Below are 15,557 nucleotides of genomic sequence, written 5' to 3'. Positions count from 1 at the left end.
TGAGAATGTAATAATTAACAGAAAACCAGTATGAACGTTGAAAAATGGTTGGGAAAAAAAGGTGTTGTGTGTAACTTACCATTTGATTTTTGCCAATTAGCAATTAGCATTTCTGAAATTAATAAGAATTATTTGTATAACTTTTGTTTTGTGATTCAAAGCCTTTTATAAATTTATTTAACAATTTAGCAAATATCAACATGCATTGTATATGGTGAGGTGAGGTTATTTTTAGAACTTCTTACATGGTGACAAACAGGATACCATTTCAATTCCTGTTGCTTCTGCCCCATATTGACCAAAGAAAGAATTTAATAATGACCTTCTTTCTTCTAAAATGATGCCCTTTTTAAAAGTATCCTGCTTTCTATTGATTTTATTGTCCAAAGGTTAATAAAAGCTGACATCTCAATAATGATAAAAAGGCCCAAATCCAAAGATCCCATTAAAAATTTAGAGCAGAGAACTGCAGGGCCACAGAAACCTCAGAAGGATGTTCAAGAGCATGAATTTGCAGCAGTATTTATAAACAATCTGAGTGTACAAGACATTAGGGCTTGAAGATTTCATTTGGGGTCATCTTTAAATGAACTCTAAAAGCATTGGATTTCACTCGACAAAGCTCTTTTTCTCTCAGGCTCTGGTCCAGAGATTCTTCATCAGATCAATACAGAGGTCCCTTCCCAACCCAAGAAGATATTGATTTTTTACTTTTCTTTTTTTCACAAAAAGAAAAAAATACACTCTAAGTGATGGCATTGTATGTCACTCCCTAGTCAATCAATAAGGCCAAGTAAAGCACCCTGTGAGCAGATGGAACCTGAACTCAAGGCTCAGCTGCTGAGGCAGTTATACTGTAGCTCTGTGTCAAAGAGCCACTGGGTGTCACTCACAAGCTGCTGAGAGTACACTGAAATGATACAGAAGACAATCGGAAGGAACTTCAGACCTTGAAAAGTTTTTCAGTACCTTCATAAAGGCTCCCCTGTCAAGGACTGTTCAAGGTTCATGTTCTTATTTCGATTTTTGTTTAGTGTTTTCATTGCTTGTTGTTTTGTTTATTGTGAGAATAAATGTCCTGCAAGAATTAGGGTTTCATCTCTTATCCAGTTAAGACACGTATTGTGATGAAGTTTTTAATAAGAAATTAATACACCGGACATTTTTAGAAATCATAGTTTTGGTCTCATTTTTTATGTGTCTGACATTTAAAAAACAAACAAACTTGAGTATAAACATAGGAATTCTGCAAGGTGCCCATAAGTGTCCTTTGCCCTTTAAAGGAAACTTCATGCAGCTCACAGCACTGCCAGTGTAGGACACAACGGAAAAGGAAAACAAATGTTGTCCCTGAACAGAATATCCCAGTCTATCCCTATAGTCTATGTATACCCAGGAAGCATGGGCAGGTGACAGGGCTCTAAACACAGCACATAAGCCTGCAGAGAATCAGTGTCTGGAACACACAGTGAAACAGTAATAGCAATTCACAAGAAAAGGGAGCATAAAGCTTACATCACAGTTCCTTCTCCTGTCATGCTTCATGTTGGTAATCAAGCCCACTGGAGCCCAGGCTCCAGTCCCCTTTCCTGTCCACAGGGGCCCACGACACAAATAGTTGGTGTTGCACAGCATAACACAATATTTTAGAATTCTGAAGTTTTCAGTTAATATAGTCAACTGCTCTAATACAATGTATTTAAATATTTAAAGCAGTTTTGACATTTTTATATTTCTCTGTAATTTTCACACACACATACTATATTCAAATGTTTTTTGCCAAAGACAGTGATGTACATAAAAACCATGTATATTTGTTTTATCTAGCTAAAGAGCTATCTTTTGTATCCCATTAATAACTATCTTTTATGAATTAACAGATGCATGGTAATAATTCAGTTTGAATTCACAACTTTAAGGTCCATTTACACCATGAAGAAATAGTGTAAATCACAAAATCAAATCCATAGTCTCCTCAAACTTTGCAATGATCCATCTCCTCAGTCATTCAGTAGACCAACCACAGGTCACTGGGTTGACAGAGTCAGAGAGTGTGGAGATGCCTGAGTGAAAGACCTCAAAATGGATTACAGTAGCCTATTCAGTAATGACTGATTAAAACTGTAGGAGACTGAATTCTCTGATGGGGATGCATCCCACATTGATAACATAATTATATTACATTAAGCATGTTGTTTATCATTGTGGAACTGCAGAATGGCCAAGGTAGGTCATTTTAATTATGTGACTTCAATTTATAGAGACCATTGCCTCAGTGTACACAGATTGTTTGATATAACATTCAGTTATTTTGTTTTATCTTAAGAATGCTAACAGCTTTTTTCCAGTATTTGCAGATTGCAGACTTAAAGTACATGAAGGTGGAATCTTGTCATGCCACATCCGTTCGTGCAATTCATTGTTTGCTCTATTGATTTAAATTTTTCAAAACAGATTCCTTAATAAAATAATTAATCAAAGAAACAAAGCATTCTTTATGCAAGAATCCATATAACATTGTTTTTACAAATATGTATTCTGAAATTGTAACACATTAGCAAAATTTGATTAAAAGCACACCAGTGTCATTCCTTCCAGAATATTTGTTGTTGTTCTCATGCTCTCCAAAAGGCCCTTACTTTAGCCCCATTAATAACACAAAAAGGAATCAGACCCACAGCCAAAAAATGAATACCAATTACCATCCCTATTAAGAACAGCATAAAAAAATAATTCACACCACATCACAGTACTGGACATATGAATAGTGTTACAAAAATTGAGAAAATCAGGAAATGACCCAGTTGATAAAACAATAAGTAAAATAAATGGTCATACCCCCCATCTTGTAAATGATATTTTCAAGAATATAACGAGAGCATACATGTACCTGTACGTGTATATTGGTATATTTGGTATAGTTAGAGGCACATGAGTTCTTTGTTCTCAGGTCCATCTTTGGTGAAAAGAACAATAATTCAGGCACACATTCTTAAACAGATTTTAAAAAAACAGTGACAATAAACACACTACAATACGTGCGGTACATAAAACTTAAACACACAACACACAAGTTTCCTTTTTTGCAGTACAAGCTTACAGACGAGGCACCCCAGATTCCTAACCACCCAGAACCCCCCCCCCCCCACCAACTCTTACCAAGTATTCAACTCTTGCTGCCCACAAAGACCACAAAATAAATGGGAACCCATCCTCCTATTCTAAAATGCACCCACTAAGGTGGGAGAGGGGATTTTTAACTAAGGGATTTTTCACTGAGGAAATCCAGGTTCCTTAAAAACTACAGAACAGCAAGCTTTCTTAGCAAGGTTCAAATGCTTAGCTCCAATTGAATCTTTTTGGATTATCTCGAACAAGGACCTCTCGTCTGGCTTGCACTTTAAGTCTCCACTGTCTTCACTTTCTCTCATGGTCTGTTCTTCCCTCTATCCTGTCTTGCTCTGATCTTATATGGCGTCTTTCTGGGCTGTCGATTGACACTGAATAATTTACCCAGAGCTTAACTAATTTAAACCAAGGTAAACCTTATGATTGCTTTGATCACTGACCCCCTACCTCCCAGCAAACATCGCTTTGCTCTGAAGCTGGAAATGTTGAAACTAGCTAGGCATTACCGATTGTTTCTAGATTCTTTTGAGACACTTCAATAGTAACCTACAGTTTTAACAATAGTTTAATAGATCTTTCTGTCACAAAATATTTTTGATGCATGCAATCTAGATACTTTTGTGAGTTGATTATGTCTTTACTTTTCCTTTTTCTAGCTGGAGTAAACTGTATGGAGAGGCAGGACGTTATTCTACATGGGTCCAAGAAGAAACTGGGATTGACAGCAAAATCACATGCTCCCAGACTGTTGAAAAGGCACCCATTAACAGTTACACTGGTGAGTTCTGTCACATCTTACAGTTGAAGTAAATACTTTTCTGTGATTTTTGTTTCATTCATATGATATTCATAAAATCTAAATGAACATTTTTAGGATTGGCTGTATGTGACAGTTAATCAGTTTGATTGTTTAATGCATGATAGTTTTGATTTTGTGCTGTTCTTGTGCATTCTCTCCAAAATGCAAAGGTTGACAGAAAGATAGATATCAATTACAAAAAATAAATATTTACTGTAATAGCTCTTGACTGTTTCACAATTGCCAGAGACAGATTAATCAAATGTTGTATATATTTTAATATTTCTTGCTGCTAACTTTGACTCTCTCTATTCAAGAAACCAAGCCACTTTAGATGTTTTTCTAGCCCTGAGTTTGAAGTTGTTGTCTTTCTTAGAAACAAAGGAATTTTGTTGCAAGATGAATTGATTAATTTGTTCAAACAAGTAGAACATATGCCACTAGTCGTGGAATTAACAAATATTTCAACTGAACAAATTAAGAAACACAGTAATGTTTAAAACAAATTAAATAAATGTATGATTATATTTTTACCACATACTAATTATGTCTAATAAAAATCAACTAATCATCAGTTTACAAAAAATCAATTGTTGAGGCCCCTATCTCCATTTTTCCTCCTAAACATGCACTTCCACATTGGGTCAATGACTGAAACTAAATGCAAACATCAATTGTGATCATAGCTAACATCTCATTATTAAAGGGCTGGTGTAGAAACCCTCATTCCCAGGAGGAAATCTAAACAAAGACACAAACGGGTTAAAGAGCTTGTTGTGTGAGATGCTCTTAAGGAATAGGTTATCTTCTCAAAGTTTATTGTTCTGTATTTCAGCCTGATTTAAGCTGTAGTGTAACAAACAATTCAGACTTAGATTACTGAGTAAAATACTCATGTAATAAATGTATTCACATTTTTTATTGGATTATAAAAATGTATAACTTCTGTCTTATTTTGAAGAAACATTTCAAATCAAGTGCATGCCTTACTATCCAATGCACAAAGATACAGTAAGTGATGTTGTGACAAAAAAATATTTGCTTATTAAGCTACAAAAGGAGAAGTCTATGGTTAGGTGACTTTCCAAATTAACTTATCATTAAAATATTTAACATATTCTGTTTTTCTGTACATACAGTAAATTCACATACCACCTACTGTACATAGTTCATTGAAAAGGAAATTGTTAATGAAGTATAAGCTTTTTAAGGCATATTGATTTGAGTAGTTCTAGCGTTTTGAAGTGCTGCAGATAAAAAAAACTTACTTTTACATTTAAGAGTTTCCAGGGTATCCACAAATTAAAAGCACACATTATATCTTGATATAAGGCTTGTTGTGTGTCTGTTTCACATGATCTTGTGTGGGAGACCATGTGGCCTTTTTTGTTGAACAGGAACTTAAAATCAATACAATTTAATCCATCTTCACAATATGTCCTCTGCAGCTGGAGACGTCTTGAATTGCCAGAACCTTTTTCCAAATGGTCCAGTTTTTGGCAGATATCCGTAATGTACACATTCCAAAAACACCATTATTTTTTTATTATTAAAATTAAAATGAGAAGATGAGATCTGATATGTCATGGTTTCTGCAATTTGCAATTTTAACCTAATTGTGTGTGTTTATCTAGTGTTATCTAGTTTTTTAGTGAATCTCTTGAAATTCTGAAATGTTCAGCATAATCTCTCTAGAACAGATGTTTACTCCAAAATCTTTGTTAAATTAAACTGTAGTACTGTTTGGGGTTGACATTAGTTTTGATGAAACAATAAAATATCAGATAATTCAATTTTTCAGTTAGGTTAAACAATGGAAAAATAAAGATTAATCATTTATGAAAAAGAAGTCACAGACCATTGCAATACCTCGTTCTTTATATGTGGCAACAACTATAATCATGTTATGTGCTGAAAACAGGATATTTGGAATTGTTCAATGTAAGTTGCAGTTCAGTTTAGACAGCTATTTCTTTTGCCTTGTAGTTTGCATGTGTTCTATTAATCAAAGAGTATTGGCTTGGAAGCAAAGTTCTACTGTAGCTTGGAAGAAAGAAGAAATCTCACCTATTACAGGCTATACAAAAAATCTCCCATCAAAGTTGAGCAATGGTATTGTGGATGTGAAACCATTGAAGGGCGTATCATTCAAGTACATCACTGCCTGACATCTTGTTCATTAGGCAACTTAACCCTGGGACCCTCATTTATATTTTATTAAACAGTTTTACTTGTGTAGCCTGGTAGGAATCCCCTTCCTCATATTCCGCAGTGACACTCCAATCAATGACACACAGCCTGCTCTAATCACCTCACTTCCTGAGCTTCCTAAATCCAATTTACAGTTGCAATTATGTAATTTCTGAAGAGAAAATGTTATTTAAAAGTGTTTCCTTCAGAAATCTTTCTTATAATAAATATGAATACAACAACAATAATTGTAATGATTATAGTTGTTATTCAGTTTACCAGTGTTCTCTTTAGATAACACCCCAGTTACCTTGAACATATTTTAATAATTAAATTAATTTTAATTGCAAAATTCCATTAAAAACACAATTTGATGACAACTATTGCTTTTAAATGACTGAATTACATTAGTAAAGGTATCCCCTTATACAATAAAAAAAAAATCTATGAAGTTTCTATAGAAATACCTCAGTTCTCAGTCTCTGAACACTTTCTTCAGAAAACTTTTTCCATACGGCTCAATAAGACAATAAATAAGGTTTTGATATTAATTTTGAGAATTTCAGTGTGTTTTCAGAGTTGTTTTTTTGTCCTGATTTACATCCTTAAATCAATCTGCCCGCTAGCATAGTAGACTTTCTGTCTGTTATGTGACTCCCTTAAATCAAACATATCTAGTTTTCAGTATCATTTTTTTTTGCCTAAAATGCGCTTCTTTGTTGTGGCAGAACCAACTCTAAATTGTGTAGCTATTTTGTTAATTATTCTTGGGCTTTTCAAAGATGCCCTTTTAAATTCTGCATGGATTAATTACAAAAAAACCCACCTTGACATTAATGACATTGAGCTGAATACTGAAAAAATGCTTTGTAAGGTGCTATTATCAAAATTGATCTAATGCATGTACTCCCAGGGTGCCTTTCTTTGGGATCTCTGTATTCTGAATATAGATTTTTGTGTTGTCAGCACTTTACAGGATTTGTGATAAATATTTGAAAACATAGGTAGTGCAAAAGACACACAGCTTTCAGCTTACCTACTCTCAAAAACAGAGCAAATGGGATGAGCCTCCATTCACTGAAAAGTGTCAGTTCAGCTTTTGTTTCAGTAAGTCTTAGTGTTTTTATTATCATTATTATTTTAGTAGTTAACCCTTAACATTCATTTATCAAACACAACTTTACTTTCTTACTTTCTGTCAATCAGACAGAATATTATAGCTGAATTTTCAGGGCCTTATTTCTGACCTTTAAGACCATAGTTACTACTCTTTGAGTACACAAGTATCTGTAAATGTATACTATTTATCGGAGCTACCGTATACAGCAAAAATTAGATTTTCATACCAAAACCTGATGTTGGTAACACAGTTTATCAAATATGCTTTTAGATGCTACATTTTGTTTTCATTTTTGACGTTTGTTTTTAGTATTGCATTTTTACATTAGTTTAATGTACTGCTGAATTGTAACTATAGTTACAGTACCATTTTAAGTTACAAGAATAAAATACAGATACAGTATTTTTTCCATCACATGAAATAAAAGTATAATCCAAGTATCCATGTAAATAGGAAAGGAGGAGTAATTACTAATTGGAAGTCTTCAGGAAAGCCTCTCTCTGATATGGTAATGAGCAAACACACATTAACACAAACTTGCAAATGAGGTTTAGCATACATCAGAAGCCCCAGAGTTGTAATAAGCCCATTTATTGAATTAAGAGCCCTCTAGTCTCTCTCAGAGTTTGTTTCCTGTTTACCTATTCTATCAGACCATCTCTTTTTTCAAAGAAGATGTAAAGCACACTTTTTTAAAATAAAGAAAATTTAAAAAATATTTCCCTAAATATTAAAAGCATCCCCAGGGCTCCCAGATTCAGTATCTGCTCTTAAACTTTTTAGAATTTCTAAGAACGCAATCTTGTTGTGCTTGGTAAGGTTTTCCTACTGTTTAATCATCTGCAGCGCCTGGTATAAATATTTTAACAGTTACAATGAAGACCACATAATATTGTTTAGAACCTGATTAAACTGGTGATCAGATTGTATTTCTTCTAATTCAAAATGCATATTTATCTGTGTATCTACGGTATGTATCAAAATGCAGAGACTGACAGCGTAAGCGCAGGATGTCCTAAAATGCTAGACAGGTGATTTTTCCAAGGTCAGCACCCTTCTCTGTATAGTGTGCCTCCTGTCAGTCTTTGACTGATAGCCTGTGCTCCACTTGATAATTGGTGATGTATTTCTAGTCATACAAATAATTTCTATTAAAGCAAAATGCACCATTAATATTCTGTATTGCTTTGTAAGTATAACAATATAATGCTTTCTCTCTGAAATTCTGGACTCTAATCCATTGTTTCTTAAATGCTGTATTCTATCCTTATGACCCCCAAAGCCCTGAGACCTGTTTTTCAAAGTTAAGAAAGGCTGCAGTCATGATGAGTAAGGACCGCATCATGCATACCTAAAAAACATAAGAAATTAAGTCATAAAAAGACATTCAGCAAGTTAAGTCAAATATTGTAATTCCTCAAAAACATGAACATAACAACATAAAAACTTTGAACGGCATTCTCAAAAAATATTAGTAAAAATTATGTGTACAGTATGTAAATACCTTAAAAGTACATTTATTCAGAACTGGTGTAGCTTGTTAATACTTTATCGTCTCTTGGAAACCTGGCTCTTGGTTTAGAATGCGCAATACAAAATGCAAAAGGAAGAGGTTCTGCTTACTAGTACTGTGTAAAGTAGCACTGTTAGTCTGATAGGACTCTCTGACTAGAAAGCAACGGAGGAGAGACAAGGGGAAAAAATAGAAGGAGGAAAGTTTGGCTTTTTACTTAGCCTTCAGAAGAGCATGATATATTAAAAGAGATGGGGGAAAAAGTTACAAATGTTATATATAAACCACTATAGAGTATAAACTACAGTATGAGATTTATCCATCTTACTGTACATTAAAAGTATAACTTGAGTTACAAGAAAATCTATGATGAATATGAGGTTTTAACTTTTATTGTACACTACAATCTTTTTGCAATGGTTTTCTTTGCAATTTGTTTAGCATTTTAGATGTACAGATAAAGCATATGTAAGGGTTAAAAATCTCAGTCTATAGGTTGTGAATTGAGGTAATAAAACAAAGGAAATAGTGTTAAGAAGTATTATTGCTTGATTAATTAGGAATTTTATGAATAGATTAACAGAATATAATTTCACTAATGACTGGGAGCAATTGTTTTTTCTTGAACAACCCCAAAAACATGCTTGTAATTTTGACCTGAATTTATGACCTAATGAAATTTAAGTCATAATGAATTGGAGGAGTCCAATTACTTTGGGAATTCTTCATAATTTAATAATTTAGTAATGTAATATTCCATTTGTTATGTATTTCTTTGTCTATGACAAATGCACATTAATAAATGAAAGATCAACTTTTGAAATGCTTAATTTCAACATTGCATTTTCATGACTGCCAAAAAAAGGTTTTGCAAAATGTTATATCATCAGCATAATATAGATAAATTAACTAGAAAGAGTACAGTTTCTGGATATCTTTGTATATCTGGCAGCTTCAACATTACATGCATCTCAGTATAGGCGTTGAGCACATTTAGTAAATGAGTACTGTATGTTGTAAATTTCAGTGCTGTCAATATATTATCTTCATTTGTATCCCATTATATATGTTTTATTTCAAGAATACTTTTTGTTTTCCATTATGTGCCAGGTTAATAAATTTCAGAACAGCAGCACATTGACCGATAGGTTCCATTGTCTGTGACCTAGACCCATGCTTGCTATTGAATGGGTGCTGATGTTGGAACATTTTTTATACAGTACTAATATACAGGCTTCCCCATTCCTTTATTTGTTTTCTAAAAAAACAGAGAGAAATTTTAAGAATGAGGAAGACGTCTGCAACAAAGAAGTAAAAAAGTTAACTGTATTTCAGGAAAAAAATACATCCTAATTTTATTTTATCTTCATTTATGACATTCTGTTTAGAATTATTTCTTAATAGCCCTTTAGCCTTCTTATAATTTTAATAACCCTTACATTTTATTTCCACTCCTGAATACCCCACAGCATAAATTTTTGTGTATAGTTTTCTCATATTTACAATGCTGCCTCATGGTATGAAGGTACTTGAATCATATTAAATGTACATTGATTGTTTCTTCACTACAAACAAGGACAAGGTGCTTCACAGTTATTTCCCAATAAAATACACTTTGTACCTATAATGACATTGATCAGTTTTCTATGTAATAGTTATTTTATGAGATTCAGCTGCAGTAAACATAAAACATAGGGCATGAAATTGCCATACATTGCTCAACTCCTTCAATAAAAAGTAAACATTTAGACATTTATTTTTCATTTAATTTTTAAGTACACCATTAGCAGACTTGAGTTCATCTTGCATTGTCTCCTTAGTTTTGTTTTTTTTACTGTAAACTTGTAAAGATGAATGTAAGTGCTATACTAGTGCTATACTTGGTTTAATCAAACTTCAAACCAAGTGAGGCATACTGTATGCAGCAGGCGGGGTTAGTCCAACTAATGGTGACCTCACTCAAATGGTGATACCTGTTTAAAAATACACTTACGCTGGCAGATCTCGGTAAAAATAATGCCTGCTCCTTTGATCTTCGGATAATGCTTCTGTTTAAATCAGCAAGAATCAACACTACTTATAGACTTGGACTCGATCAAGGGGTGACTGGAAAGGGTCCCAAGAGTAACAAAGTATTGACTGAATCTTTACTTGATTTTTGTATCGGAAACAACATAAAATAAAAGCTCTCTGTGTTGCATGCTGCATCCAAAGTCAGTAATGTGTAAGGTGCATTAAGAAACCACTGGGATTATGAAGTAATGGCCCTTTCAAAGGTTGCCTTTTCCCTTAATCTGGGTTTACTTAAGACACTCTAAATTATAGGCTTTCAGGAAAACATAGCCATTATTTGAATGGTGTACAATTGACTTTGCAAACCCTCACTTAGATCAATGCCTGATGATCTGCCATCAAGTCAAATTTTTAGAGATATATAGCCATTCAACTTGACCCTGGGCTATAGTTTGCCAAGGGCAAGATCTGGAAGTCCAAAGAAGCTCTGAAGTGATTAGGTCTCATTTGTCTCTCATGATTGAAATTCTGTAAAACAAATGTCTTAAGGTGATTAACCAGAATAAAATCCTAATTTTATTTTGTTTTCTGCATACGTATTGTAATGCACACTTGTGTAGGTTTGTCATACAGTATACAGTATATTTTCTAAAAAACAAAAAATTACAACCACACATTATCCCAAGAGGTTCTGCACATAATCTGTCAAGATAAAGGAAGTTAAGAATATATTTTTCTAGACCAATCACAGGAAGTGGGCAGAGTTAACATAGGGTGTAATTCTACTGTTTTTTATTTTAAGTTTTTGATACAGATCTTTTAAAAAAGTTATGTTTCAATCATATGTTAATGAAAAGTCTGCTGAATTATTTTAGAACTGTGGTTTACTGTGGCTGTACAAGATTGTATACTGTTTAAAATGTTACAAACAGGTATGTATGTGTGATTAGACAAATGCATTTTTGAACTTTTCTCAGTCTTTAAAACACATTTGAATGTATTCAATTGTGTATATTCAGAAATTCTTTATTGTTTTGTAATATAACAATGATCTAGTTTAATGATATTTATAAATATACTGCATATGTTTGTATTCTATTAACTATTAACAAAAGAGAATTGTAACTATTATTTATTAAACAAGTGTTCTCAAACCTACAAAACATGTGGGTAAAAGTAATGCAAACATAAAATGTACTTTTGTTGTAGAGCTTGTAGACTACAAAAATCCTTTTTTCGACAAGAGGTCACGCAAAGTATATGCATCAATGCATACAAATATTTTGATTATCGGTATCTATTTGCAGAGTTGTAAGTATTTTTTATAAGAAGCAAATTCTCTCTCAGGATGTTCTAATCATACATTATCTCTGTGTTTTAAGGTAAGTAGTGCTGTGTATAAAGTAAACAGTGCGAACGTTAGATTGTAGCATTCAGTGGGCAATGACTTTCTGTTTCCATGGGAAGGCTGGTTGCTGTATTTATCTTTGTAATGAATGAGTGACCTGCTGTTGCTTGTTTTTCCACTCTGGGACATAAAGATAGAGTTCATTATGTCTCAGCAGTTATGCTGTTAATGCTTTGCACACAATTCCCAATGTGCGTGTGTCTTAACAGCATAGATGACACAGCTAATCAAAAAGGAGCTTTCCCTGGAGAGAAAAATAAATAAAACATAACCTTCAACAAGCATACTTTAACCATTCTGAAATAAAACAATGTTTTCAGTGTTTCTGATATTTAAAATCTGGAAGTGTATCATTGAAGGCTATATCTAGAAATGGAGTTATTTATTGTGTTACAATCACCAGTTATCATCTCAGGTTATCACTTCAATACATATGCTGTACAGGGAGAGCAGCCTGCACATGCACAGAGTTAGCACTGATTGGAAGAGTGATGTATCAATTAATGATGACATTGCAAGCTTGCAGGCATCCACAAAGTATGGTCACCATAAATTGGCATGCAGAGGATTATCTGATATCACTTGACCCTGGCAGCACTGGATCAATTGTCTCTGCTTGCTCACAATTCTTTAAAAACATAACACTAGCACATTCACTTTTTGAGCCCCTTAGGAGCCTATTATTTGCTTAGTTCTAAACAGGTTTAAAAAGCACCATATGTTATAATGTTCTGCAGTGGGTACAGGAATGATTGGGGCTACTGTCTGACAGGATAAAGCAAAGTATAACGCAGACCTTAACAGCAAAACACAGGTAGGTAGTAGATGCAAACTACTGAGGAAGGGAACACAAATCCTTATGCTATAATATTTTTTTTCCTTCTACAGCTATGCATGTACTGTTTACTCAAATTGATGTTCTTTTGAATTCTCTCCAGAGTGATTATTTTATCTCTTTTTTTCTTTGTTAAAAGTTAGAATTAATATTCATTGATTGGATCAGAAAAGGGGGTTCTTTAAGGTATGCCCAATACAGTAGGTATTCCATTTGGAAAATGGAAAAAAACCTTCCATTTTCTAACCATATCATCCACTTCAGGGTCACATGGGAACCAGAACCTATCCCAGCAAGCATGAGGTACAGGGTGGGACACACCTTGGACGGGAGACCAGGCCATTGCAGGGTACACAAGGCAAACATGCAGACACACAGGCTAGGGCAAATATTCCCAGAAGGCAATTAACTTACCCATATGTCTTTGTACTGTGGGAGGAAACCAGAGTACCCAGCAAAATCCCATGGGAACATGGGAAAAACAAGCAAACTCCACCCAGATATATATAGCACACCGGGTTCAGAACTGAATGCAAACCACTATGTCACAAAAACCTTGTTTTTTCTATTTGTTCCTCAATCCAACCCGCATATCAAATAAATGTAATAATTAAGAGTTTTGATTACTTATTCTCTATAAGATAAGTAGATTTATTTTTAGGTGTAGATCTATTTATTTCTATCTGAAATGATCCATGGAAAAATAATTGTATGACAAATTTGACATACAATGAAAAATGATTTATCCTTCGTGCTAATATAATACCCAAAAGTTGACAAAAGTTCAAAAATTATATCAGTTACTTCTAAGAATTGTGCCCAATATTATATCTCAACTGAATTAAATCCTCAAAGGTCTACAAAATTAATGATGTTTTATGTTGATCCCTGATCAGCTCCTGTTGTCATGCCTGTTTTGACTTATTTGGTCACATTTTTTGTACATTTTATGTTTTTTTCTTCCATAAACCTAAAGGAATAAGAAGAACAAAATGTTTTCAGGACCTAATTTCATGACAGTCTTCTTTGTCTTGTAGCCATGAGATATAATTAACACTGAGATCCTGATACCTTTTCAGTTCTACCAGCCAGGCAGTCACACTGACTGTCATTTCGCTTTTTAAAATGGAGCCTCCATGTAAATGTGTATTGCACATAGTCTCAGTGCTTTCATCACTAATGATTGGCTGTCTGGGAAGTACTGTAGGTGCTGGAAAAATGCCCACTGTAGAAAATAAAATAAAAAATGGCGTGTGATTGGTGCTTCTGCAGACAAAAGCATAAAGGCTTTGTGGGAAAACGCATGACAGCAGGAAAAGTAGGCTTCTAATTTTTTCAAAGACTAGTTTCAAATTACTCTTCAGGGAAATGTATTAGGAAGTGTTTAGATTTGGTTAGATGTGTTAAAAGATGTGAGGCTTTCTCTGCTAACTGCAGAAAGCTTTGTTGCTCGCTCAAGGTCTGTTACTTGTATATTGCATGGAAGTAATTACCCCTCACATCACCGTTTCAAGGCTCACACAACATGTTTTTTTACTTGAGTGGATCTGCACGTGCTTAATATACTGTACACACTGATACAAGGTTGCATTATTCCCCAGTGAGGGAGTTCTGATATTACTTATCTGAAACTGTTACAAGATGTAAAGTTTTCCATTGTCATTGATAGTCTGTGCTTTTAAATATACAGTACCTGCAGTCTACTTATTGAGAAAATGTAGGAGACCTGACAAGAAATTAGAGGAATACTTTAGCTTGAAAGGTTGCGAGTGGGATTGAGATTCACTTTATAACTAAGTATATTTGTAGTTTTAATAACATGGTGTAAATGTGCTAAAAACCTGTTACATCTACCAATATTTTTTTTCTGGAGTATCTATGTCTTTTCACATATCTCTTTTTTAATATAAGTGAGGACATTTCTAGTTGAATTATACATTAAATGAAACAGAGAGGTTGGAAGAAAATCCTTATTTGGCAATGGGATTTTCTGTTTTCTGTTTTGCAATATTGAAGTGGTTAAGGGCATTCATCTTCAAAACATCTTTTTTTCACCTTAGAAATATCGCAAGACTACGCCCTATGTTATCATTAACTGTGGCTGAAAAGCTGATCAACATATTTGTATTCTCTCGAATTGACTACTGCAATGCTCTACTCCCTGGGGTATCTAAATCTACTCTGAACAAGCTGCAGTATGTCCAAAATTCAGCAGCCAGAATCCTGACCAGGTCTAGTGCAAGTGTTCACATTACTCCTATCCTGGTGTCCTTGCACTGACTTCCGGTCAAAGTCCACGTAAACTTTAAAATCCTCATGCTCACCTATAAGGCTTTACATGGCTTGGCACCTCAATACCTGTCTGAACTTTTATCACCCTACTCCCCACCTCGCAACCTCCGCTCTTCAAATTCTGCCCTCCTTACTGTCCCCCAAGCCCGTCTACATTGTATGGGCGACAGGGCCTTCTCCTGCTATGCCCCCAAGCTCTGGAACTTTTTGCCCAAGGATATTAGAGAGTCACCTTCTCTAAACTCCTTCAAATCCAGA

At 34.2% G+C, this 15,557-nt stretch overlaps 1 protein-coding gene across 4 annotated transcripts in view; it reads left to right on the top strand.

The window, feature by feature from the left end:
- Positions 1–15,557, top strand: part of LOC148661613 (heparan-alpha-glucosaminide N-acetyltransferase) — a 107,169-nt gene that overhangs the window by 7,983 nt on the left and 83,629 nt on the right. For all 4 annotated transcript variants that reach the window (XM_088635568.1, XM_088635567.1, XM_088635566.1 and 1 more), the window contains exon 4: positions 3,786–3,907. In XM_088635568.1, coding sequence (XP_088491694.1) covers positions 3,786–3,907 — 122 coding nt within the window. The remainder of the gene's footprint in view (positions 1–3,785; positions 3,908–15,557) is intronic.

The sequence above is a fragment of the Lepisosteus platostomus genome, chromosome 6, assembly GCF_059453375.1.
Source record: "Lepisosteus platostomus isolate fLepPlt1 chromosome 6, fLepPlt1.hap1, whole genome shotgun sequence".
Taxonomy (NCBI): Eukaryota; Metazoa; Chordata; class Actinopteri; order Semionotiformes; family Lepisosteidae; genus Lepisosteus; species Lepisosteus platostomus.
Note: the sequence above shows the minus strand (reverse complement) of the source record. Positions and strands in the feature narration are given on the sequence as shown.